Source organism: Staurois parvus, unplaced genomic scaffold (assembly GCF_062004578.1).
Source record: "Staurois parvus isolate SC_StPar_1 unplaced genomic scaffold, SC_StPar_1.0 ptg000657l, whole genome shotgun sequence".
In the NCBI taxonomy this organism is placed as follows: domain Eukaryota; kingdom Metazoa; phylum Chordata; class Amphibia; order Anura; family Ranidae; genus Staurois; species Staurois parvus.
The window spans coordinates 1,457,742-1,482,035 of NW_028318453.1; the positions used below are offsets into that span (position 1 = coordinate 1,457,742).

The 24,294-nt window shown below is 43.5% G+C and overlaps 1 protein-coding gene across 1 annotated transcript in view; it reads right to left on the reverse strand.

The window, feature by feature from the left end:
- The window catches only part of MTHFD1L (methylenetetrahydrofolate dehydrogenase (NADP+ dependent) 1 like), a 351,175-nt gene that overhangs the window by 138,741 nt on the left and 188,140 nt on the right, over window positions 1–24,294 (reverse strand). Inside the window, exons 21-22 of the mRNA XM_089694250.1 lie at window positions 9,415–9,554; window positions 5,534–5,575 (exon numbers count right to left, since the gene is read on the reverse strand). Coding sequence (XP_089550376.1) covers window positions 5,534–5,575; window positions 9,415–9,554 — 182 coding nt within the window. The remainder of the gene's footprint in view (window positions 1–5,533; window positions 5,576–9,414; window positions 9,555–24,294) is intronic.

Sequence of the window (24,294 nt, forward strand, 5' to 3'; positions counted from 1 at the left end):
TGGAACACCGATCGTCGGACAGGACCACTGTGCGAGGTCCCAAACACGTGATCACTGACTGGCCAATCCGTTATCACATGCAGAGTAGTAAGCAAGATGTCACTTGTGACATCATTGCTTACTACGTGTGAAATCTGCGAATGATCACAGAGGTCACATGGTACAAGGCTATGCACAACAGCCTTGTACCATGTGACAAGCTGTGACCAATCACAGCTCACTCAATAGTTATCAATGGCTGCAAGAATGCAGCTGGAGAGAAGGAGAAATGATTGCTTTTACATCCTTTATGGGTGTAAAAGCAAATCAGTGTAAAAAAAAACCCTTCATCACCCCCCACAAGTAGTACAGTGTTACCATGGTGACACTGTACTGCTAGGGTGACAGAATGTAAAAAAATAAAAAATAAAAAAAAATTAAAATTTTTTTACTAAAAATATAACTGAATAAATTTTGGCCAAGATTTATGATGAAATACTATTTGCAAAATTTTATAAGGAAAAACACTTTCAAAATTTTTGGACTTTGTAATTATACAGCAAAAAAAATACCACCAAAATAAAGCTTTGTCTCAAAAAAATGCTAAAAAATTCATATGGGTACAGTGTTGCATGACCACGCAATTGTCATTGAAAGTGTGATAACACAAAGCTGAAAATTGGCCTGGACAGGAAGGGGGTAAAAGTGTCCGGACATGAAGTGGTTCCAAAGTTAGGTTTTTTTTTTTTTACCTTAATGCATTCTGTGGATTAAGGTAAAAACCATCTGCATGTAGCTTCCCCACCCCAGCTATTCCTTATACTTACCTGAGCCTGATCTTGATCCAGCAATGTGCACAACAAAGAGCAGCAACTCTCTCGGCTCGCTCTCTTGTCACTAGACAGAGTTAGCAGCAGGAGCCATTGGAGGAGCAGCTGTCAATCACAACCAGCGAGAAGAGGGCGGGGCTGAGCTGCACTCTGTGTGTCAATGGACACACAGATGGTTTGGCAGCGAGCATGCACGTGTGCCCCCATAGCAAGCTCCTCCCCCCGCCAAGTGCCCTCATAGCAAGCTGCTTACTATGGGGGCACTCAGGAGGAGGAGGAGCCAGAAGTGACAGCAGGGACCCAAAAGGAGGAGGATTGGAGCTTCTTGGTTTAAAACCACTTCAGACACTAGCAACAAACTGTGGCTAGAGGGAGTGAGAGGGGTTATACTAGGCTGTCACTACAAATTTTGTTGGCTAGTCTCCAAAAGGCAGCTGAATAAGCCAATGTACCCATGTACTTCAATCTTTGGCCCTAATGTACACTTAAGCAGTTTTATTATCCCACCCCTCTTCTCCAGTCCAACTTCCAGCTCAGGCCTTCTTCATTACAGCTAGCAATAGAATTTATTTGATGCAAACATGCTGAATGGTTTTGGCCTGGTTTTACTTATTCCTTAATACAGGGTTTTCCAAGAAATCAATCAAGTGCTTGCAAGAGGGCGCTGAAATTGGGGCCTCTAACAAGAGTCAAGTACTTGGCAAGCAAAGCAGTGTCAGTGTAGGAGGTATGCTATCTATTGCTAGCTTTGCTGGATGACAGAATTGGGAAAGGGTGAAGTAGCTTGAGTTTGGGGTAGCTCGTAACTAGAAAAACTTCTAGACTAGAAATACTTGAACTTTCAATTCATTTTAAAACCAAACATTCACTTGGCAGTTAATGTAGCTAGTGACAATGGTATCTAGGAAGCCGACTCACTTGGCCATATTCCTATATTTTACATTAAATATACATTTCCCCTACATAAAGAAGGCTCGCCAGCTGTAGCCATTTGAAGGTGGTCTCAGTCTCTTGGCTGGATTCACGGCTTATGAATGTTACAGAATAGACCAAAAAGGAACAGGACTCATTTGCGGGGTTTTTTTTAATATCTACAGTGGAGATGAAGCCGAGAGCTCCAACTGGGATATCTCTAAAACTCCCACATACATACATAAACTCAGTGGATTTAACATTTGGGTGGGCATAGCTTTTAAAACAAATTTATTTCAACAGTACTATAACTAAATATGCAATCTCACAACCTTAAAGCCCTTGGTGCTAGCAGGGTGTGCAGAACTGCACATATACTTAGAAGTGATGAATATTTTATGAAATCTTAGGTTTCAGTTTAATGGTTTTATCCTACTGCTTTGTTCTTCATTTAAATACTAAAAATAACATGACAGAGGTTTTCCAGAGGTGTAGAATCCACTGCAATCATAATCAAACATTCTCAGTGTATTTACATGGAAAATGAATAAGCAACATTTCTGACTGAGCAGTAAATCATCATGAGAAACTGACCTCAGGAAGCTGTGCAAAAAAGACAAGCAGAGGGCAAAGGAATAATCACCAATACTGCCTGTGTTCTTCCTGCGGCTGACCTTTTGACTTACTAAGCCTTGTTCTGCACCCTCTCTGTTGTTGGGATGGCTGTTTCAGAAAAAAGGTAAATTTTTCAGTAAACTGCTTAACCAGTTCTTGACCGTGTTATAGCCAAAAGATGGCTACAGTGCGCTCGGCTAGTTCTAGGAGGGCTTCCATGGATATCCTCCCAGAACCGCACACCCCTGGGGCACGCACTGCGTGCGATCTGTGATTGTGTCCTTCGGACACAGCTGATCCCATGACCAAGGAACAGGCCAATCACAGCCGCTTTTACCATGTGACCAGCTGTGTCCAATCACAGCTGATCACCAGGTAAATAGGAAATGCCGGTTATCGTCAGTCCTCTCCTTGCGCTGACCGCATGAGGAGAGGAGAGCCAGTAAGCGGCATTTCGCAGAGGGACATCTATGCTGATCATCAGGGCACTGATCATCAGTGTCCTGGTGATCAGTGTAGCCCCAATAGTGCCCATCAGTGTTGGCAATCAGTGCCCATCAGTTCAATCAATGCAGCCTAACAGTGCTGCCCAACAGTGCCCATCAGTGAAGGAGAAAAAAATTACTTATTTACAAAACTTTCTAACAAACTAATTTTAAAATGTGTGGTCTTTTTTAGTTTAGCAAAAAATAAAAATCCCAGTGGTAATCAAATACCACCAAAAGAAAGCTCTGTTTGTCTCAAACAAATGATAAAAATTTAGTTTGGGTACAGTGTTGCATGACCGCGCAATTGTCATTCAAAGTATGACAGTGCTGAAAGCTGAAAATTGGTCTGGGCAGGAAGGGGGTAAAAGTGCTGGAAAGCAAGTGGTTAAAGTGATTGTAAAGACATTTTTTTTTAACAAACGTTTATACTTACCTGCTCTGTACAGTGGTTTTGCACAGAACAGCCCTAACCCTCCTCTTCTCGGGTCCTCACCAGTGCTTCTGGACCCTCTCTCCTGCCAAGTACCCCCAGAACAAGCAGCCTGCTATGGGGGCACCCAAGCAAGCTCACTCCTGAGCCGTTGCTCTGTGTGTCCATTTACACACAGCTGAAGCTTGCCCCCCCCCACTCTCTCCTCATTGGCTCACTGGCGATGACCAACAGCCAATGAGGAGGGAGAGACCACGGACAGCCAAGGCTCTCTTGTACAGCACTGGATTGAGATGGGACTCATGTAAGTGTAAGGGAGAGCCAGGGGAGGCTGCTGCACATAGGTTTTTTTTACCTTCATGCATAGAATGCATGAAGGTAAAAAAACCTTGAGCCTTTAAGCAAAATGAAATGTTACCAATAAACAGCAAATATGCAGGTCCACTTAAAAGGATAAGAGGCCTTAACCAGTTTTTTTTTGTTGCTGCCAATTGAGTTCCATGGTTTCAAAAAAGTGCCTTCTAGCGTTAAAAACAAAAAAATTGACCAATTCTTGAAATTTTATACCAATTTGCCCATCCCTTTAGTATACAAACACTATTGCTTCGGCAGGGTTGGCAAAATGCGGTCTCTTATACACTTGTAAATTTAGTGTAATTATAACATTGTGCTTTTTGCGTTCCATACCAGGATAGGCTTTTTAGGAAGGCCATAGAAGAGTTGAAAATAGAACGTTCTGTTGATCAAAAAATGAAAAAATTGCCCATATGACTGTGCCATCATTTGTTTCATTTTTCAAAACAAAATCCAGCAGGTTGGATCAGGTATTTTCAATTATGACACAAAAACTGAGCGTCACAGCTGGCACACCAATGATGTGAAAAACAATGACCAAGAATTTTCGTTCGGTTTTATGACTCATCTATGGCCGGCCTTACTCTCATTCTGGACCCTGTGATTACTAATCCATTAAAAAAAGGGGCAAAAGACAGCTAGGACTGTGGCATGTACCTTTATTTTAGAAGCCCACACAGTCAAGCTTATTCAACAGCATGAAGAGTAAAACAAACTACAAAGGGCGTGCATAGAGAAAGGTCCCAAAACACTGCACACCAAGCAATGGCTCTGGATGAAGCTGACTGAGGCTGCTTTCACTGATTTACAAATGGCTTTGCTAGGTGTGCAGTGTTTGGGACCTTCCTCTATCCATATACACAATATGTGAGGAATTAAGACAGACTCCTGCCCAGCCATCACCCATTGCAGGAAACACTGGACAGACTTACAGGCGCTTGAGAGGAGACCTTAAAGTGTTACTAAACCCACAACAGTAAAATCAGTCTGTATGTGCAGTAAAGCATGCTTGTTATATTCACTGTGGAACCTAAGGGTTTTTTTTTTCTTGGGAGAGTGCATGTGATAAGCATAATGCCAATCAGCACTGTCCAGAGAGGGTCAGGGGTTTCACATCCTTCTAAAGCAGAAAGAAAACTCCTCCTACAAGCTTTAACCAGTGCTCAGCTGAAGTCACAAGACTGCTCTAACTGCTGATGAGAAAAGGTATTTAGCAGTTTATATTTACTAAAATAATTGCATTTCCATGTTCTGTGCACCGTGGGAGACCAGATATAGTGAATGCAGGGTCATAGGTTTAGGATCACTAACTTTTATACTACTGCTACTACCACTACTACTACTGTTACTACTACTGGAGTAGAATAAAGTATTACAAAAAACCCCAATCAACTGAGAAAAATACATACCAAAAAACGTATTTCAATAATACATACAGGACATTCAAACTGAACCAAACTCATCTTCTTACAGCCAATACCTTTTGTATTGCTTACCCCTCCCTTTTAGACCTCACAAGCAGCGCCCTCCTAACTCTCTTCCCTTTACATTTTAAGTAATTGTACTCCCTTTATTTTGTAAAGCCCTAAAACTGTGGTGCTATTTAAACCCGGTATATTAAGAATACTGAGAAACATACAATACATCAAGGATTAGATTGGAAAACTATAGATCAATCCACAAATATAAATTAGTTCACTAGGTCTTAAGACCGTTTCCCACAAATGAATCACATAGGAACGCGCTTTTCATATTCGGTTCGGGTGCAGTGCGATTTCAGCCCATTGAACCACACCAAAATTAGTGCATGAACTGCACTGTGTTTTGGTGTGAACTGGCCGTTAAAACAGAAAAAAACACCACAACATATATTTTACAATGTCAGCATATTGTAATATGTATAAAGCAGTTTCAATATTTATTACCTCTTCTGTGTATTCTTTTGCAAGAGGAGCTCCAGCAGTAACCTGAAATTTTAAATAATAATGAGCTGTATATTCTTAATGGAGTACGTGAGAGCAAGTCAAAAGAATGTAAACAAATGGATCATAGGGAAACTATGTGGTTTCAATTAACATTTCAAGTTTGTAAAACGGACGAAATGTATAAAATATTATACACACACACACTTGAAAAAATATTCATACCCCTTGAAATTTACCAAAATTTGTCACGTTACAACCAAAAACGTGAATGTATATTATTGGGATTTTATGTAAAAGTGGCAGGAAAGTGAAAAAAAAAACTGCAAACTTTTTTACAAATAAATATCTGAAAAGTGTGGCGTACATTTGTATTCAGCTCCACAAGTCAATACTTTGTAGAAACACCTATCCCTGAAATTACAGCTGCAAGTCTTTTTGGGTATGTGTACCAGCTTTGCACATCTAGAGTGAAATTTTTGCCCATTCTTCTTCACAAAATGGCTAAAGCTCTGTCAGATTGGATGGAGAGCATTTGTGAACAGCAATTTTCAAGTCCTGCCACAGATTCTCAATTAGAATGGCCCAATTAAAGTCCAGACCTAAATCCAACACATGAATATGCTTTGATCTACCATTCCATTGTAGCTCTGGCTGTATGTTTAGGGTCGTTGTCCTGCTGGAAGGGGAACCTCCGCCCCAGTCTCAAGTCTTTTGCAGACTAGCAAAATTTTCTTCTAAGATTGCCCTATATTTGGCTCCATCCATCTTCCCATCAACTCTGACTAGCTTCACTATCCCTGCTGAAAAAAAGCATCCCCCCAACATGATGCTGCTACCACCATGTTTCACGGTGGGTTAAGGGTGATGTGCAGTGTTAGTTTTTCGCAACACATAGGGTTTTGTTTTTAGGCCAAAGTTAAAATGTTGGTCTCATCTGACCAGAGCACATTTTTCCACATTTACTGTGTACCCCACATGGCTTCTCGCAAACTGCAAAGAGGACTTCTTATGGCTTCCTTTCAACAATGGCTTTCTTCTGCCACTCTTCCATAAAGGCCAGATTTGTGGAGTGCAAAACTAATATTTGTCCTGTGGACAGTTTCTCCCACCTGAGCTGTGGATCTCTGCAACTCCTCCAGAGTTACCATGGGCCTCTCCGATTATTGCCCTCCTTGCTTGGCCTGTCAGTTTAGATGGATGGCCATGTCTTGGTAGGTTTGCAGTTGTGCCATACGCTTTGCATCTTTGGATGATTGATTGAACAGTCCGTGAAATGTTCAAAGCTTGGGATATTATGTTATAACCAAACCCTGCTTTAAACTTCTCCATAACTTTATCCTTGACCTGTCAGGTGTGTTCCTTGGCCTTCACGATGCTGTTTGTTCACTAATTATCTCTAACAAACCTCTGGGGGCTTCACAGAACAGCTGCATTTATACTGAGATTAAATTACACACAGGTGGACCCTATTTACTAATTAGGTGACTTCTGAAAGCAATTGTTTCCACTAGATTTTAGTTAGGGGTATCAGAGTAAAGGAGGACTGAATACAAATGCACACCACACTTTTCAGATTTTTTTTTTTTTTTAATTTGAAAACCATTTATCATTTTCCTTTCACTTCACAATTAGGTGCCACTTTGTGCTGGTCTATCACATAAAACATCAATAAAATAAATTTACATTTTTAATTGTAACATGACAAAATGTGGAAAATTATACACACACACACACACACACACACACACACATCTCAACATACATACACACTGCTCAAAAAATTAATTGAACACTTTGAAAATATATCAGATCTCAATGGGGAAAAATATCATGCTGGATTTCTATGTTGATATGGACTGGGTAAGGTGTTAGGAACATAAGGATGCCCCATCATTTGATGGAAATGTAAATTATGAACCTAAATAGGACTGAATTCAAAGACACCCCGAAAATCAGAGCGAAAAAATGTAGAAGGCTAGTCCATTTTGATGAAATTTCATTGCAGCAACTCAAAATGGTACTCAGTAGTTTGTATGGCTCTCTAATGAGACGACAGATAGGGGTTTATTTACTAAAGCTAGAGAGTGCAAAAATCAGGCTGACTTCTGCATAGGAACCAATCAGTTTCCAGGTTTTATTGCCAAAGCTTAACTGAACAAGCTGAAGTTAGAAGCTGATTGGTTTCTAGGTAGAAGTGAGCCTGATTTTGCACTCTCCAGCTTTAGTAAATAAACCCCATAGTGTCCTGGGGTATTTCCCCCCAGATCTGGACCAGGGCATCATTGAGCTCCTGGACAGTCTGGAGGTGCAACCTGGTGGCGTCGGATGGACCGAAACATGATAGTCCAGAGGTGTTCTATTGAATTTAGGTCAGGCGAACGTGGGGGGCATTCAATGATATAAATTCCTTCATTTTCCAGGACCTGCCAGCATACTCTCGCCACATGAGGCCGAGCATTGTCATGCACCAGGAGGAACCCAGGACCTACTGCACCAGTGTAGGGTCCGACAATGGGTCCAAGTATTTCATCCCGATACCGAAAAGGCAGTTAGGGTGCCATTGTCTATCCTATAGAGATCTGTGCGTCCCTCCATGGATATGCCTCCCCAGACCATCACTGATCTACCACCAAAACGGTCATGCTGAACACTGATACAGGCACCATAATGTTCTCCATGGCTTCTCCAGACCCTTTCACATCTGTCTCGTGCTCAGGGTGAATCTGTGCTCATCTGTGAAAAGCACAGGGCACCAGTGGTGGACCTACCAATTCTGGTGTTCAATGACAAATGCCAATCGAACTCTATGGTGTTGGGCAGTGAGCACAGAGCCCACTAGCAGATGTCGGGCCCTCCGGCCACCCTCAGGGAAGTCTGTTTGATTGTTTGTCAGAGACATTCACAGGAGTGGCCTGCTCAAGGTTATTTTGTAGGGCTCTGGCACTACTCATCTCATTGTTGCCCATCTAGTGCACCTGTAAAATTCATTAACACCAAAGCCACTGAAACTGATTAACAACCCCCTCTGCTACTTAACTGACCAGATCAAGATCCCAGGAGTTTAATTGACTTGATGCTATATTCAGATTAAAAATGTTCCTTTAATTTTTGTTTAAGTGTGTGTGTAAAATATATATATATCTTTTTTTTAAGCTAATTGTACAAATGATTTGGTTCACATAAAACGTACATCTAACACATGATATGCTTGTGACATAACACTTTGCACAGAGACAGAAACATTTAATCAACCTAAAAATCCATTTCCTAACTGTAAATACTAAAAAACACACCAAAAGCAAGGTTGTTATAAATAAGGGGGGAAAAAAACTCTACTTTTCTTTTTACTTACCTTGGTGGAAGCAGCATTGGTCTGATGCTGCATCTGTCTCCTGTCAGCTCTAAGGGTGAGAACTCAATCACATGACCACTGATCATGTAGTTCTCTCTGCTCTGAGCAGAGAGGGTGTCACTGTTGTCTGCACTGACCCCCCAGCACTGACTGGAGCGCTAGGCTGTGGAAGGGGAGAGAGCGCTGAGAGGCTGAACCAGGTGCTGCTCCAGACTCTGGGGTGGATCCAGACTTTATCCCGCTATCAGCTAAAACCAGGTACAGAAAGAACTGCACTCCAGTGATTCACAGGAGACGTACAGCCAAAACAGCTTTGGCTGTACTTCTCCTTTACATATAAACTAAACAAAACTAGATAAAAAAAAAACAACACACTTCACTCACAGCGACTGCAGGTATTACATTTTATAAAAGTTTTTAAAGCTACTTTTCTACTATAGTAAACACACTACTAAACCAAATGTTGATTTGAGCAGATAAAATGAACTACAATGAACTCCTAATTGTTGTAGAATACAGAAGAACTTACATTAGGCCCTCCTCCATGCATCTTCAGAGCTCTAATAGTAGCAACAAGAACAACCACATTTGGAATCAAGCCCGAAGCTCTGCACTTAATGTTGAAGAATTTTTCCATTCCAATGTCAGCACCAAATCCAGCTTCTGTTACTGATAAAGAGAAAAAAACCCCAAAAAAAACAAAACAAAAACAAGGAGTAAATAATGAACATTAAAGAGTACGGAAACCCAACATTTCACATTTCTGATATGTGCCTGCCATAGCATGTACTTGCATGAAAAAGTATAACGTTCTTTTGCTATGAAATCCTTGGTGTTCCTGACAGTCCCCCTGCTCTCCCATTAAAAACAGACCATGCTAAGCATGAGTGCACAGCATGCTCAGTTTGCTGGCTATGCTGGGAACTCCATGTGCTCTCCTCCAATGATTAGCCTTGTCCTGACACTCCTTCCCCCCATATGCACAGCCATTCACTGGGAAGATCAGTGTGCTGCTGTTGCTCATCTCTCAGCTGCTAACAGGGGGCATGCAATTACGAAAAAAAAAAAAAAAGTATTTAGAATGTTTTTTTATGACTCAGCAAATGTTTTGTCTTTCATGTCTATTTTAAACTGAAAGGATGGTTTCAAAAGGTGAGAGAGTTTACAATCAATTTAAATAATCCTCTAAACCACTATACAATGTCAAAGTCCACAAACTGTACATTATTTAGCTTGCAGTGTACAATGTATCAAATGGTTGACAGGATAAATACAGTGCTCAGCATAACTGAGTACACCCCAACAGATTTGTCAGTAAAACTTTCCTTTCAGAATCAACATTTTCTGTGGGGCACTATACTACAAAATACTAAATTTTAGACAACAAAATCCTAATTAACAAGAATTCAACTACAGGTGAGTCTAACTATTCATTAAACCACTTGCCCCCCTGAGGAGTTACCCCCCTTCCTGACCAGACCATTTTTTGCATTACAGAGCTGCAGTACTTTAGCTGACATTTGCACGGTCATGCAACGCTGCATCCAAAATTAAATTTATGTCCTTTTTTCCCCCACAAATTGAGCTTTCTTTCGGTGGTATTTTATCACCTGTGCATTTTTTACGCTATAGAGAAAAAAAAAAAAAAAGAGCAACGATTTTGAGAAAAACAATATTTTGGACTTTTTGCTATTAAACATGTCCAGTAAAAAAATTAAAATTTCATCATAAATTTAGGTTAAAATGTATTCTGCAACATGTCTTTGTTAAATAAAAATCCAAATACGTGTAAATTAATTTGTTTACGTTATAGCATTTACAAATGGCGGTATAGATACTGGGATTTCTTTTTTCTACTAGTAATGGCGGCAGACATTCTGACACTGGGGGGACTAACTTGGTGTCACCAACGTCCCCAGTGACACCAATACAGTGATCAGTGCTAACAAAAAGCATGGACACTGTACTAATGACACTGGGCAGGAATGGATTAACTTGGGGCGATCAAAGGGTTGTGTGCTGGGAGTGTTTTACTAGGGTCGGGGGGTGTATGCTTTAATGTAAGCACACTGATCAGAATGGCTGTGCACAGCCACCCCGAGCGAGCAGTGTGCTCGAGTTGATAGGGAGGAAGACTGTTTACCGACAATCAGACTGGGACGAAGACTGTTTTGTTTACAATCGCCGGGCGCCAGCGGGTAATTACCAGCCGGGACCCAGTGATTGACATCTGCGGCTGCAAATGGAAATGCAAAAACACACACACTATCTATCTATCTATATATATATATATATATATAATATACTATATACACGCGCTTTTGCGCAGAGGTGCCACCCTGTAGCAGTATATCTGCTGTAGGGCGGTCCTTAAGCAGTCCAACAGACCGTTGATTATAAAAAGGGTGTTACTTCAAGAAAACCCCTTCTCATTTCATACTGTCAGCAATGACACCGCATGGAAAAGAAATGTCACAAGGTCTGGGAAAGAAAATATTTTCCTTACACAAGTAAGGTGAAGGCTACAAGAAAATCAGCAAAGCTTTGCTTATCAGAATGCTGTAGCAAAAGGGATACAAAAAATTGAACAAAGATGGAACTGGAACTGCAGCCATCTCACAGAGATGTCCAGGCCATCCATGGAAGTCAACACCTCAACAGGAGCGTCTTCTGATGAGAAGGGTCGAAGAAAATCACCATGCAAGTTCACTGCAGTTAGCTAAAGAAGTTAAAGCCAAATTGGGGTAATTGCTTCCCGTCACACAATACAGCGTACACTGCAGATGAATGGCACACATAGGTGTCATCCACTAAGGAAGCCTCTTCTAAAGCTCATGCACAAAAAAAGCTCACCTAGAATTTGTCAGGGCCAGTGCTGAAAAAGAAGATGACTACTGGGACTCTGTATTCTGGAGTAATGAGACCAAGATGAATGTTTTCATAACTGATGGCTTCAAAACTGTATGGGGTCGCAAAGGTGAGGAGTACAAAGAAAAAGACATGGTCCCTACAGCAAAACATGGTGGTGGCAGTGTCCTCCTTTGGGGCTGCATTTCACTGATATCATGACAGATGTACTGCTCTATGCTGAAAGAGAAGATGCTACCATCCCTCCGTGCCCTTGGTCGTCATGCACTTTCAACATAACAATGATCCAAAACACACATCTAAGGCCAGTGTTGCGTTTTTGAAGCTGGATAGTGTGAAAGTGATTTAGTGGCCAAGTATGTTTCCTGATCTGAACCCAATCTAACACCTATGGAGAATTCTGAAGAGACAAGTTGAGCATCACTCTCCAGCCAGCATCCAGGCTCTAAAAGATGTCTTTTTTTGAAGAATGGAAAAAGATGTTGCAGTATGTCGCCAACTTGTTCATTACATGCCTAGAAAACTTGGTGCTGTCCTTGCATCATATGGAGGTCATACAAAATACTAGATAAAGTAGTTTTTGTTGTGGGCTGTATTAATTTGTGCATCAACTAATTTGAGCAAAACTGAAGATTTTGTATTCAAAGTTATATTAATAACCTCACTTTCATGTAATGAGCTAAACAAATGTTCTATAAAAACTCAGTTTTGTCAAAATTTTGGAAATTGTTGTGTTCATTGAGATACTACTTACAATCTTACTTTTCAAAAAGAGGTGTACACATACTGAGCACTGTAATCACCTTATTGAAACTCCTGAACATTAGTACTGACCATTGCTAGTCCTGGACATCAAAATACTGGTCCATAGGACAACTTCTGGTACTAGATAACCACAAGTTTATCCTACTACCAGGTATTGGATCAGGCCCTTTAACTAGTAAGGCTGACTATACATTATACAATATTCTTGAGATTTTTGGTTTAGATTTACCAAAAACCATATAATAGGAGGTCAAAACTAACAACACGTTCAATTGTATCCAATTAGGCAGGCCCTTGCACTACATAGTTGAAGGTAAATCTAAAAGAAATTGGGCAGAAATTGGACAGAAAATTGTATAGTGTATGGCCAGCCAAATTTAGTATCAACCAAAAACTGTACACCCATAGTCTTACATGAACAATAAATTTAAATTTTATTCAGTCAGGTAGAACCTAAAGTTTTGCAGTTGTTTGTTAACCTGGCTGATTGCACTAACTTGAACAAAGTCTAACTGGAAGGCCTATTTAAAATAAATAAATAAATTGGGGAAAATGTAGTATTTTACATGCATGATTAGGTTCCTTATTTGATCTTTGTACAGATTAAAAGAAAAATGACCAGTCACTGCAAGCAGCAGCTCAGCTTTTCTTCCCATTTTTTAAAATACCTTTCTCCATTTTCATTTCATAAACAGCCCTTTGTGTATGGGCAGTACCATAGAGATTCATATTTATTGCACCTGTGCACTTGTCAATTGCAGGGCAGAAGTGCACCGATAGAACCACACGGAATTGAGCACTAGATTGTGTTAAATAAACATAAGGCTTGGTTCACACTACTGTGACCTGAAAGTCATACGACTTACAGTGCAACTTTGCCAGGCGACTTCCTGGCAACTTAAATTCGACTTGATACGGGACTTTGCAATTTATGTTTTTTACCAATTGGAAAATATCTGTTTTGTTACATTTCTTTCATTTATTGAATTCCTAACACAAGCCTAACTTTCAGAACCAATTGAATTCGAATCGGTCAAAAACTGATTGACCACAACCAGCTATTCTTTACACAGAATTTGGTTTGGAGAGGGTCGGGAAGCCGGCCACCGCGTCCTTAACAACCGATGACTTATCAGCTGTCAGTGGTTTCCCCGCTGACAGTTAAATGCAAATAAAAGAATGCCGGCAATTAAAAATTTAAATAAATAAAAATGCGTGGGGGTCCCCCCATCCATAACATTATATCTAATGAGCGAAAGCCCTCAGCCTCTGTTTGTCTAATTAAAACATTGCAGAGAGATCTAAATGACTTGTTCACTTAGGTCTAAAAATGTCAGCAGGAGCTATTGAACTCTGTGAATAAGCTTTTATTTTTTAAAGCAGGAATACCTAAATGGTGGACCACGGTCCAGATACAGACCCAGTAACAGTCCGATCAGGACCACCACCTCACCAAATAGATACCCGAGTGTCCTCACCCCGCTGCCGGCCTGCCTGCCCATCACCATCTTCCTCAAGGAAGGGCACAACATGTGGGGTGGGACAGGTCTGGATAGAGGGTGACTCGTTGATAGGCTGTGGAGCAGTCCAAGCAATCATTAACCCATTTTTAACATGAAATGTCCCATCCTTTGTCCAGACCTGCCACGCCTCCCTTCTTGTGTGAATAAGGTAGGACAGTAAAAGGAGTGTGGGGGGAGGGGGAGTGCAGAGATGTGATGAAAGGGACAGAAGTCTGTAATATGGAGGGAGGACTGATGTTGAAGGGGAGGGGGAGACTAATATATTGAGGGATCTGTAAAGAGGGGGACTGTGAAGTAAGGGGGTGGTAACATGAAAGGAAGACTCATGTAAAGAAGGGGGGACGATTACGTAAAGAAGACTGTGGTAGAATTGGGGGGGGGGGTGAAGTGAAGAGGGGACTATGGGCAATGGTGTAAAGGAGGGTTGGGTCTGTGATGAGGGGGGTTTATGATAGGGCAGCCTGACAGGGAGGTGGGTCGTAATGTGGGGGAGGGGTCTGTGATGGGGCGGTCTGTGATGTAAAAGATGGACTGTGATGTAAGGGGGGGGGACGTGATGTGAGAAGGGGTCTAGGAAGGATGTAAAGGGGGGAGTGTGTGTGATGTAAAGGGGGGACTGTGGGAACTGATGTACAAGGGGGCGCTGTGATGTGAAGGGGGGACTGTGAGGTGAGGAGGAAACTGAGGACAATGATGTAAGGGCTCGTTCACACTTCTGCAGAGATCTACGTTTTCCTGCACTACACAGGTCTCTGAAAGGGCACCGTTCACACTGCAACAGTGCCCCTGGGTGCTGAGTAGTGTGGTGCGAAATGCACACTGTGTGCATTTTTCTGCAACGAACTGGAGCTTACTTCAAGCCTCCATGAACAGTCTGTTTCTATGCACCTCAACTGAGCTGTGATGCATAAAAAATGAAATGTAATTTTGACATTTCAATATAGTTGAAAGAAAAAAAGGACACAATGCGAAGCCCTTAAATGCGCAAAGGCACACCAGTTCCTGGACCTCACACTAACAGGTGACCACACAGTGGAACCCTGAATTTTACCATAAGGGCCAGCATCTTGAGCTCTAAAAGGTGGGGGGTACTGTGGCAGGCACTGGAGGCTGTGATGCAGGATAAAAGGATCTCAGTCAACCGCAAACATGACACTCGGACATTCACTGGAAGAGAATTTTACTGACTGGACCCCCGTGATTTTTAAATCAAATCAGTACCCCCGTTTTAAACCAATGTAGCTAAGGCTGTCAGTAAAACAGCATGCAATACTTCATAATAATCTAAAAGCAGTTATCTGTTTTTAGTTCTGCTCATGAGAAATTAGGAAAATATGTTTTGAGGCACCACAAATCCAGCTGGGAATATCAATGTACTATGACAAAATTAGGACATTTTTTCTTTTTTTTTTTTTTCTTTCAGGTTGAGTTTGCATTTTGTGAACAAAGCTTGTCCAATTCAAGCAAGTTTCAAACACATTTTTATTTCAATATCTCACACTGCAGAGATGAAGTGCATGTTAAAAAAGTATGGCCAAACCATTTTTTTTTTGTAATGAGCTGGCTCTGGAGTCTTCCTATAGTGCTGTATGCACAGCACTATAGGAAGACTCCAGAACCAGCTCATTTCCAAAGGTTCACCTAGATAGACTTACTGAACTATGAGAAGTCTTCTGTTCCTTCATTTTTGAGTGTATATCCACTGAAGTGATATCGCAAGAGATTGACATACTTTAACCTTTGGAGACCTGTGGGCTATCCAAATCCATCCGGGGATTGATCTAATCAAAAAGTGCATTTGACCTGTATAACTGTATAATGACAATAAATACAGGGGGTGGGACTTGTTATTCCTCAATGGACCCCAAGAAAAGCAATTCACTGCACATACAAAAATCCTATATTTTTCCTTCTCTGTTGAGGGGCACAGGAAGTATTTCACCTTTGGGATGTACAAGAGCAGTCTGAAGGTTGAACACCGCAAACACGAACAGGCTAAACAAAAAAACAAAAAAAACAAAAAAACAGAGAATGGTGATCTGCCTGCAGAGCAGCCTGAAGGACTATACGCAAAGCTGGTATCAGATATAGCGAATACATCCAATTTGTAGAATTTCAAGAACATGTGAACAAAAGACCTGGTGGCAACTGATTGCTGTTGAATAGCACAAGAAGCATTCACAGACCTTAACACTAAAGAATGGCATCCAATCATTGGGACAAAAACCTTGGAGGTTCGTATGCCTAAGCCACCTAAAAATGGTGAAATGGGAAGCTAGAGCACCCTTCCGGGGGTTCATCCAAGATGACAAAAAGAACAGTCTTCCTAAATTAAGCACTAGCTGAGAAATAGACTCAACTCAAAACACATCCAGAGAATGTAGGGAAATTCCCTTTGGGTTAGCTAGAGGTGGACAGAGAGATAGAAGAATGATGTCCTGGATGAAGTGAAAGGCAGAAACTACCTTAGGCAAGAAGACTTATTTATTTATTACAGGTACTCATATAGCGCCGTCAATTTTACACAGCGTTTTACATATGCAAATATATATATATATATATATATATATATATATATATATATATATATATATACACACACACACACACACATACACATATATATATACATCTATATTGTGCATTCACATCAGTCCCTAACCATCAAGGGGTGTACAATCTAAGGTCCCTAACTCACATTCATACATACACATACTAGGGCCAATTTAGACAGGATCCAATTAACCTACCAGCATGTCTTTGGAGACTTATTACCACCTTGTCCCTATGCAAAACCAGAAAGGGATCCTTGCATGATAAAGCTGCCAGTTCAGATACTCTATTCTCACTTAAAGAGGAGAGGTTCAAGTTTCTGAAGTGCAGACAGAACCTGCTTCAGAGTTAACAGAGTTAAAGAGGAAAAAACAGGTTGAGCTACATGGAAGACCCTGTACAAAAAATAATCAAGGAGTGAGAGACCACCAGTATTTGAAACAGGATAGAAAGGGTGGAAACTAGGCCATTGATTATGCTAACAGATGCATGCTGGTCCAGATCCAGCTGCAGGAAGGAGAGGGTTTGTCCCACAGAGAACTTTTTAAGTTGAAAGTCAGAGATTCACACTAAGCGAGTACGCCTTCCACGTCTGATGATGAACCTTGTGAGAAGTAGCCTTCCCAGCTTTTAGCGTCGTAAGGAACACAGATTCAGAGATGCCACTTACAACATGCTCAGCATGGCCCCACAACCATCTGAGTTTGGGACATCCTACCAAAACAGGAAGCTATCAGCATTTACATTATATATGCATTAAGAAAACTTTGGAATAAATAATGCATGAAAGTGGTATTAAACTTAAAAATACGCTGGCAGGCAGGGTTTTATGAGGAAGAACAAAAAAGAAAAAAGAAGCGCACCAACCTTGCGCATTACCTCAGTAACCAAAATTTATTAAATAAAAGAATGGTACTCACAAACAGCGAATAAAAACAGGCATGTCAGTCCTCAAAGGGACTTTAAAGGCAAGATGCAAATGCGAATCCCATCATGGAGGAAGCCACTCAGTACAGCTGACGCGTTTCGAAGGACAAGCCTTCTTCCTCAGAGCTCTGAGGAAGAAGGCTTGTCCTTCGAAACACGTCAGCTGTACTGAGTGGCTTCCTCCATGATGGGATTCGCATTTGCATCTTGCCTTTAAAGTCCCTTTGAGGACTGACATGCCTGTTTTTATTCGCTGTTTGTGAGTACCATTCTTTTATTTAATAAATTTTGGTTACTGAGGTAATGCGCAAGGTTGGTGCGCTTCTTTTTTCTTTTTTGTTCTTCCTCACAGTTCTGTTTGGGCTTCCCCAGCCTTGGTGTGGAGCTGCACGACCTTAACTATTTCGGTGGTCCCCTCCTTGCTTTTTTGGAGTCTGATTCCATCTACATACCACCGGTCTGGGTCCCGGAGCGCAGGAGATATTGCATTAGGCAGGGTTTTATGGCAGGAGAGACCCTATTGGTTTCTTCTGCCATAAATGCTTCTGCCTGTTAGCGGCCACGAACACTGAGCCACACATACGCAGCTCAGAATAAAATACGGCACCTACTCTTCGCCGTGGTGATGCAACTCCTGTGTACATGCACTGAAGCAATGTCTTTGCAGCCGATTTTTTTAACGTGTTTAATACTGCTTTAAGGATAGAAGGTGTCCCACACCTTGGCTTTGGAAATTGATAATTACCTGCAGCAGAAGTTTTTGAATCTCTATTGGAGTATGATGCACTATACCTGTCTATTTCTTATTAAGAAAACAAAAATAAACACATCTGCAAACTTCACAGCATGCACAGATTCAACTTCACTGCATGCAAGACTACCTATTACAATGAGGATAGGAGGATTCCAAATCAGTTTCCTGCAGACACAAATAGCTTAACCTGCTACTATCCAGCAATTAAATTTTGGAAAGTGTGGGGGGGACCAGAAGGAGACCATAATATAATGAAACATGAAAAGGGTACAGTAATATAATTAGAGATGAGCGAATCGAAGTAGGCGAAGTGGAATTCGAGTCGAATATTGGAAAATTTTCGATTCGCGCCGAATCCGAAAAATAGCCTACTTCGGACGCGCGAATCGAAAATTTTCCTAAAATGGCGGCGGACCTGTGCGGCGACGGAGCGGGGATGTCTGGGAAGGCGCGCAGACAAGGCGCGCTGACCCATAATGCATTCCTTAATGACATGTGATCGCATTAGCCAATCAGCAGCCAGGCAGCCAGCACTGTGTAATGGTCGAGCTATAAATAGCGGCCATTTTAGAATTCTTCATTTGCCTCCAGTCATTCAAGAGAGGCAGACCGCTCTGTATTAGGGACAGAGTTAGGGCCACAGAAACGTTACTTGGGGACAGAGAAACGTTACTTAGGGACAGAGAAGCATTACTCAGGGACACAGAATTGTTAATGAGGGCCACAGAATCGTTACTTAGGGCCAAAGAAACGCTAGTTAGGGCCACAGAATTGTTACTCAGGGACAGACAGAATTGTTACTGAGTGCCAGAGAATTGTTACTTAGGGCCACAGAAACGTTAGGGCCACAGAATTGTTACTCAGGGACAGACACAGAATTGTTACTGAGGGCCACAGAACTGTTACTTAGGGCCACAGAAACGTTATTAGGGCCACAGAATTGTTACTCAGGGACACAGAATTGTTACTGAGGGCCACAGAACCGTTACTTAGGGCCACAGAATTGTTACTCAGGGACACAGAATTGTTACTCAGGGACAGACACAGAATTGTTACTGAGGGCCACAGAACTGTTACTTAGGGCCACAGAAACGTTATTAGGGCCACAGAATTGTTACTCAGGGACAGACAGAATTGTTACCGAGTGCCAGAGAATTGTTACTTAGGGCCACAGAAACGTTAGTTAGGGCCACAGAATTGTTACTCAGGGACAGACACAGAATTGTTACTGAGGGACACAGAATTGTTACTGAGGGCCACAACCGTTACTTAGGGCCACAGAATTGTTACTCAGGGACACAGAATTGTTACTGAGGGCCACAGAACCGTTACTTAGGGCCACAGAATTGTTACTCAGGGACACAGAATTGTTACTGAGGGCCACAGAACCGTTACTTAGGGCCACAGAATTGTTACTCAGGGACACAGAATTGTTACTCAGGGACAGACACAGAATTGTTACTGAGGGCCACAGAACTGTTACTTAGGGCCACAGAAACGTTATTAGGGCCACAGAATTGTTACTCAGGGACACAGAATTGTTACTGAGGGCCACAGAACCGTTACTTAGGGCCACAGAATTGTTACTCAGGGACACAGAATTGTTACTCAGGGACAGACACAGAATTGTTACTGAGGGCCACAGAACTGTTACTTAGGGCCACAGAAACGTTATTAGGGCCACAGAATTGTTACTCAGGGACAGACAGAATTGTTACCGAGTGCCAGAGAATTGTTACTTAGGGCCACAGAAACGTTAGTTAGGGCCACAGAATTGTTACTCAGGGACAGACACAGAATTGTTACTGAGGGACACAGAATTGTTACTGAGGGCCACAACCGTTACTTAGGGCCACAGAATTGTTACTCAGGGACACAGAATTGTTACTGAGGGCCACAGAACCGTTACTTAGGGCCACAGAATTGTTACTCAGGGACACAGAATTGTTACTGAGGGCCACAGAACCGTTACTTAGGGCCACAGAATTGTTACTCAGGGACAGACACAGAATTGTAACTGAGGGACACAGAATTGTTACTGAGGGCCACAGAAACGTTAATCAGGGACACAGAATTGTTACTGAGGGCCACAGAACCGTTACTTAGGGCCACATAAAAGTTAATCAGGGACACAGAATTGTTACTGAGGGCCACAGAACCGTTACTTAGGGCCACAGAATTGTTACTCACGGACAGACACAGAATTGTTTCTTGAGGGACACAGAATTGTTACTGAGGGCCACAGAACCGTTACTTAGGGCCACAGAAACGTTAATCAGGGACACAGAATTGTTACTGAGGGCCACAGAATTGTTACTGAGGGACACAGAATTGTTACTGAGGGCCACAGAACCGTTACTTAGGGCCACAGAATTGTTACTTAGGGACACAGAATTGTTACTGAGGGCCACAGAACCGTTACTTAGGGCCACAGAATTGTTACTTAGGGACACAGAATTGTTACTGAGGGCCACAGAACCGTTACTTAGGGCCACAGATTTGTTACTTAGGGACACAGAATTGTTACTGAGGGCCACAGAACTGTTACTTAGGGCCACAGAATTGTTACTCGGACAGACACAGAATTGTTACTTAGGGACACAGAATTGTTACTGAGGGCCACAGAACCGTTACTTAGGGCCACAGAATTGTTACTTAGGGACACAGAATTGTTACTGAGGGCCACAGAACCGTTACTTAGGGCCACAGATTTGTTACTTAGGGACACAGAATTGTTACTGAGGGCCACAGAACTGTTACTTAGGGCCACAGAATTGTTACTCGGACAGACACAGAATTGTTACTCAGGGATACAGAATTGTTACTGAGGGCCACAGAACCGTTACTTAGGGCCACAGAATTGTTACTCAGGGACACAGAATTGTTACTGAGGGCCACAGAACTGTTACTTAGGGCCACAGAATTGTTACTCAGGGACACAGAATTGTTACTGAGGGCCACAGAACTGTTACTTAGGGCCACAGAAAGGTTACTCAGGGACACAGCATTGTTACTGAGGGCCACAGAACTGTTACTTAGGGCCACAGAATTGTTACTCGGACAGACACAGAATTGTTACTCAGGGACACAGAATTGTTACTGAGGGCCACAGAACCGTTAATCAGGGACACAGAATTGTTACTGAGGGCCACAGAACCGTTACTTAGGGCCACATAATTGTTACTCAGGGACAGACACAGAATTGTTACTGAGGGACACAGAATTGTTACTGAGGGCCACAGAACCGTTACTTAGGGCCACAGAATTGTTACTCAGGGACAGACACAGAATTGTTACTCAGGGACACAGAATTGTTACTCAGGGACACAGAATCGTTGAATTAAAGAGTATGTCAGACAACATGCAGAGGAGTGGCAGAGGAGGCAATGTTTTAGGAGCGAGCAGACGTGGCAGCAGAGGAAGGGGTCGAGGCAGCACTATTCGCAGCCAGAGGCCAGTGCTCCCGGTGTCATCCAGCGGTCGTGTCTCCACCGACAACCCTGCCGTCGTCGATTGGTTGGCTCGGTCGTCTTCCTCTTCCCAGGTCACCTCTGACACCTACAGCCAACGGTCGGTGGGTATGTCAGACACAACCGTTATTTGGCATGGCCCGGGACCAAGCCCACTGAAATCACGTGTCCTCTACCTGCCCCTGTCCTTTGGTGTTCCCTCACCAAGCGAAGTATCGCATGCTGTGGGCTCAGCCCCACTGTACAGTGAGGAAGAGCTAACAGAGGGCGGTCAGGAACGGGGGGAGACATCCGCCTTTTCAGCAGCCAGGCGAAGAAGTAGTGGCGAGGAGAGTGGCTCGGTAGCCGGTCTAGAGACAGGTCTGTCTCCTGACCCAGACGCAGCTGAGGGGGCTAGTAGTGAGGCGGAGACCCTACTTGATGATGAGGAGGTTGATCGCACTTGGCAGCCTCGTCGTCATCAGGCAATTTCTTCCGCATCATCAGGAGAAGAGGGTGGCAGCTTGGCAGCGAGCAAAACAGTCGGTGGGTTGCCCAGGAGACAGCAGCAGGGTCGCAGCAGTGTCAGTGGAGCCAAACGGCCACGGAGTAGACTGAGGGCACCAGCTCCACTGCAGCCTACCACCACGGCCAGTAGTGGTGCCGGTGTGCACGGAGGAAGCAGCAGTCAGCCAGTGAGGAGTATCGGGGGCAAAGTTTCCTACTCGGCGGTGTGGCAATTTTTTGTCAAGCCGCCCGAGGAAGTAAACGTAGCCGTATGTCGACTATGTGGCCAGAAAGTCAAGCGTGGCCAGGGGGCCCATGTTGGGACTACAGCGTTGCGGCAGCATATGCAGCGTCGCCATTTGGTGGCCTGGGAAAACCGTGATAAAGATACGGCGGTTCTGCCCGCCCCAGCCCCCGCTCCATCACCCGCTCCGTTACTTGCTCCGTCACCTGACGTCAATCGCCCTCCATCAGCCAGTCAAGGCTCCAACACCTCTGCTGAGGGGAGTTGTCGCTCGTTGGCATCTTCCGCTCGTTTAGATGCTCCTTCTCCTGCTACTCCTCTTCACGGATTCCGTCAGCAGTCTTTCTTGGAATCCGTTTCCAAGAGACAACAGTTTGCGAGCACGCACCCGACGGTGCAAAAGCTGAACGTCCTCCTGTCCAAGTTGCTGGTGCTGCAGTCCCTCCCTTTCCAAGTGGTGGACTCAGCACCTTTCCGAGAAATGATGGCTTGTGCCGCGCCGCGGTGGAGAGTGCCAAGCCGTCATTTCTTCGCCAAAAAGGCAGTGCCAGCCCTGCATTCACATGTAGAAGAGATGGTGGGCCAGTCTTTGAGCATGTCGGTCTCTGCCAAAGTGCACGGCAGCGCCGACGTGTGGAGCTGCAACTACGGTCAGGGACAGTACATGTCATTTACGGCCCACTGGGTGAACGTGGTGCCGTCACAGCCGCACCAGCAACTTGGACAGGTCACGCCGCTTTTGCCTCCACGTTTGCACGTCCTTGGTCCGGCAAAGATGTCCGCCTCTACCACCTCTTCTTCCGCCGTGTCCTCAGCCGCCACCCCCGTGCCAAGTCCCATTACCCGACCGGCATATCACATGTGCAGGGCGCAACGGTGTCACGCTGTGCTGCACCTGGTATGCCTTGGCGAACGTAGTCACACAGGGGAGGAACTTCTCAGTGTAATGAACAGAGAAATCGACAGATGGCTGTCTCCGCGCAAACTCAAAATCGGAACCATGTTGACCGACAACGGAAAGAACATGTTGTCTGCTCTGCGTCAAGGAAGGTTGTGCCATGCGCCATGCATGGCTCACGTGTTCAATCTGGTTGTCAAGCGGTTCCTAAAATCCACCATCCCACTGCAAGACATCCTTAAAATGTCACGTAAACTTTGCATGCATTTCAGCCATTCCTACACCGCAAAGCACACCCTCCTTGAGCTGCAGCGGCAGAACGGAATTGCACAGCATCGCCTGATCTGCGACCTTGCAACAAGGTGGAATTCAACCCTACACATGTTAGACCGCCTTTACGAACAGCGAAAGGCCATCACAGATTTCCTGATGTTACAAGCGGATAAAGGTACTCCCCTGTGTAACTTTGATGTCAGCCATTGGCAGCTCATGCGTGACACCTGCCGCTTGCTCAGGCCCTTTGAGGAGGCCACGCTATTCGTGAGTCGGCAGGACTATGGGATGAACGACGTCATTCCTCTGTTGCACGTCCTGGAACAAATGCTGTTAACAATGGCTGGTCAGGATGCGGTAGACGTGGCGCACAGATCTCAACGCCACATGACCCCTGTGGGGGCAGGACAGGAAGAAGAGGAGGAGGTAGAGGAGGACATTTGTGCTCAGGAATTATTGAGTGAAATGGGTGGTTTTTCCACTCAGCGGACAGGAGTGGAGGAGCAGGAGCATCTGGTAGAGGAGGAGGAGGAGGAGACAGAGGACCCAGACGCACCGTGGCAGTATGCTGTGGAGATGGAGGCAGGGAGTCCCTCGCATTCCTTGGCACAAATGGCCCATAGCATGCTCGCTTGCTTGCGTAGCGAC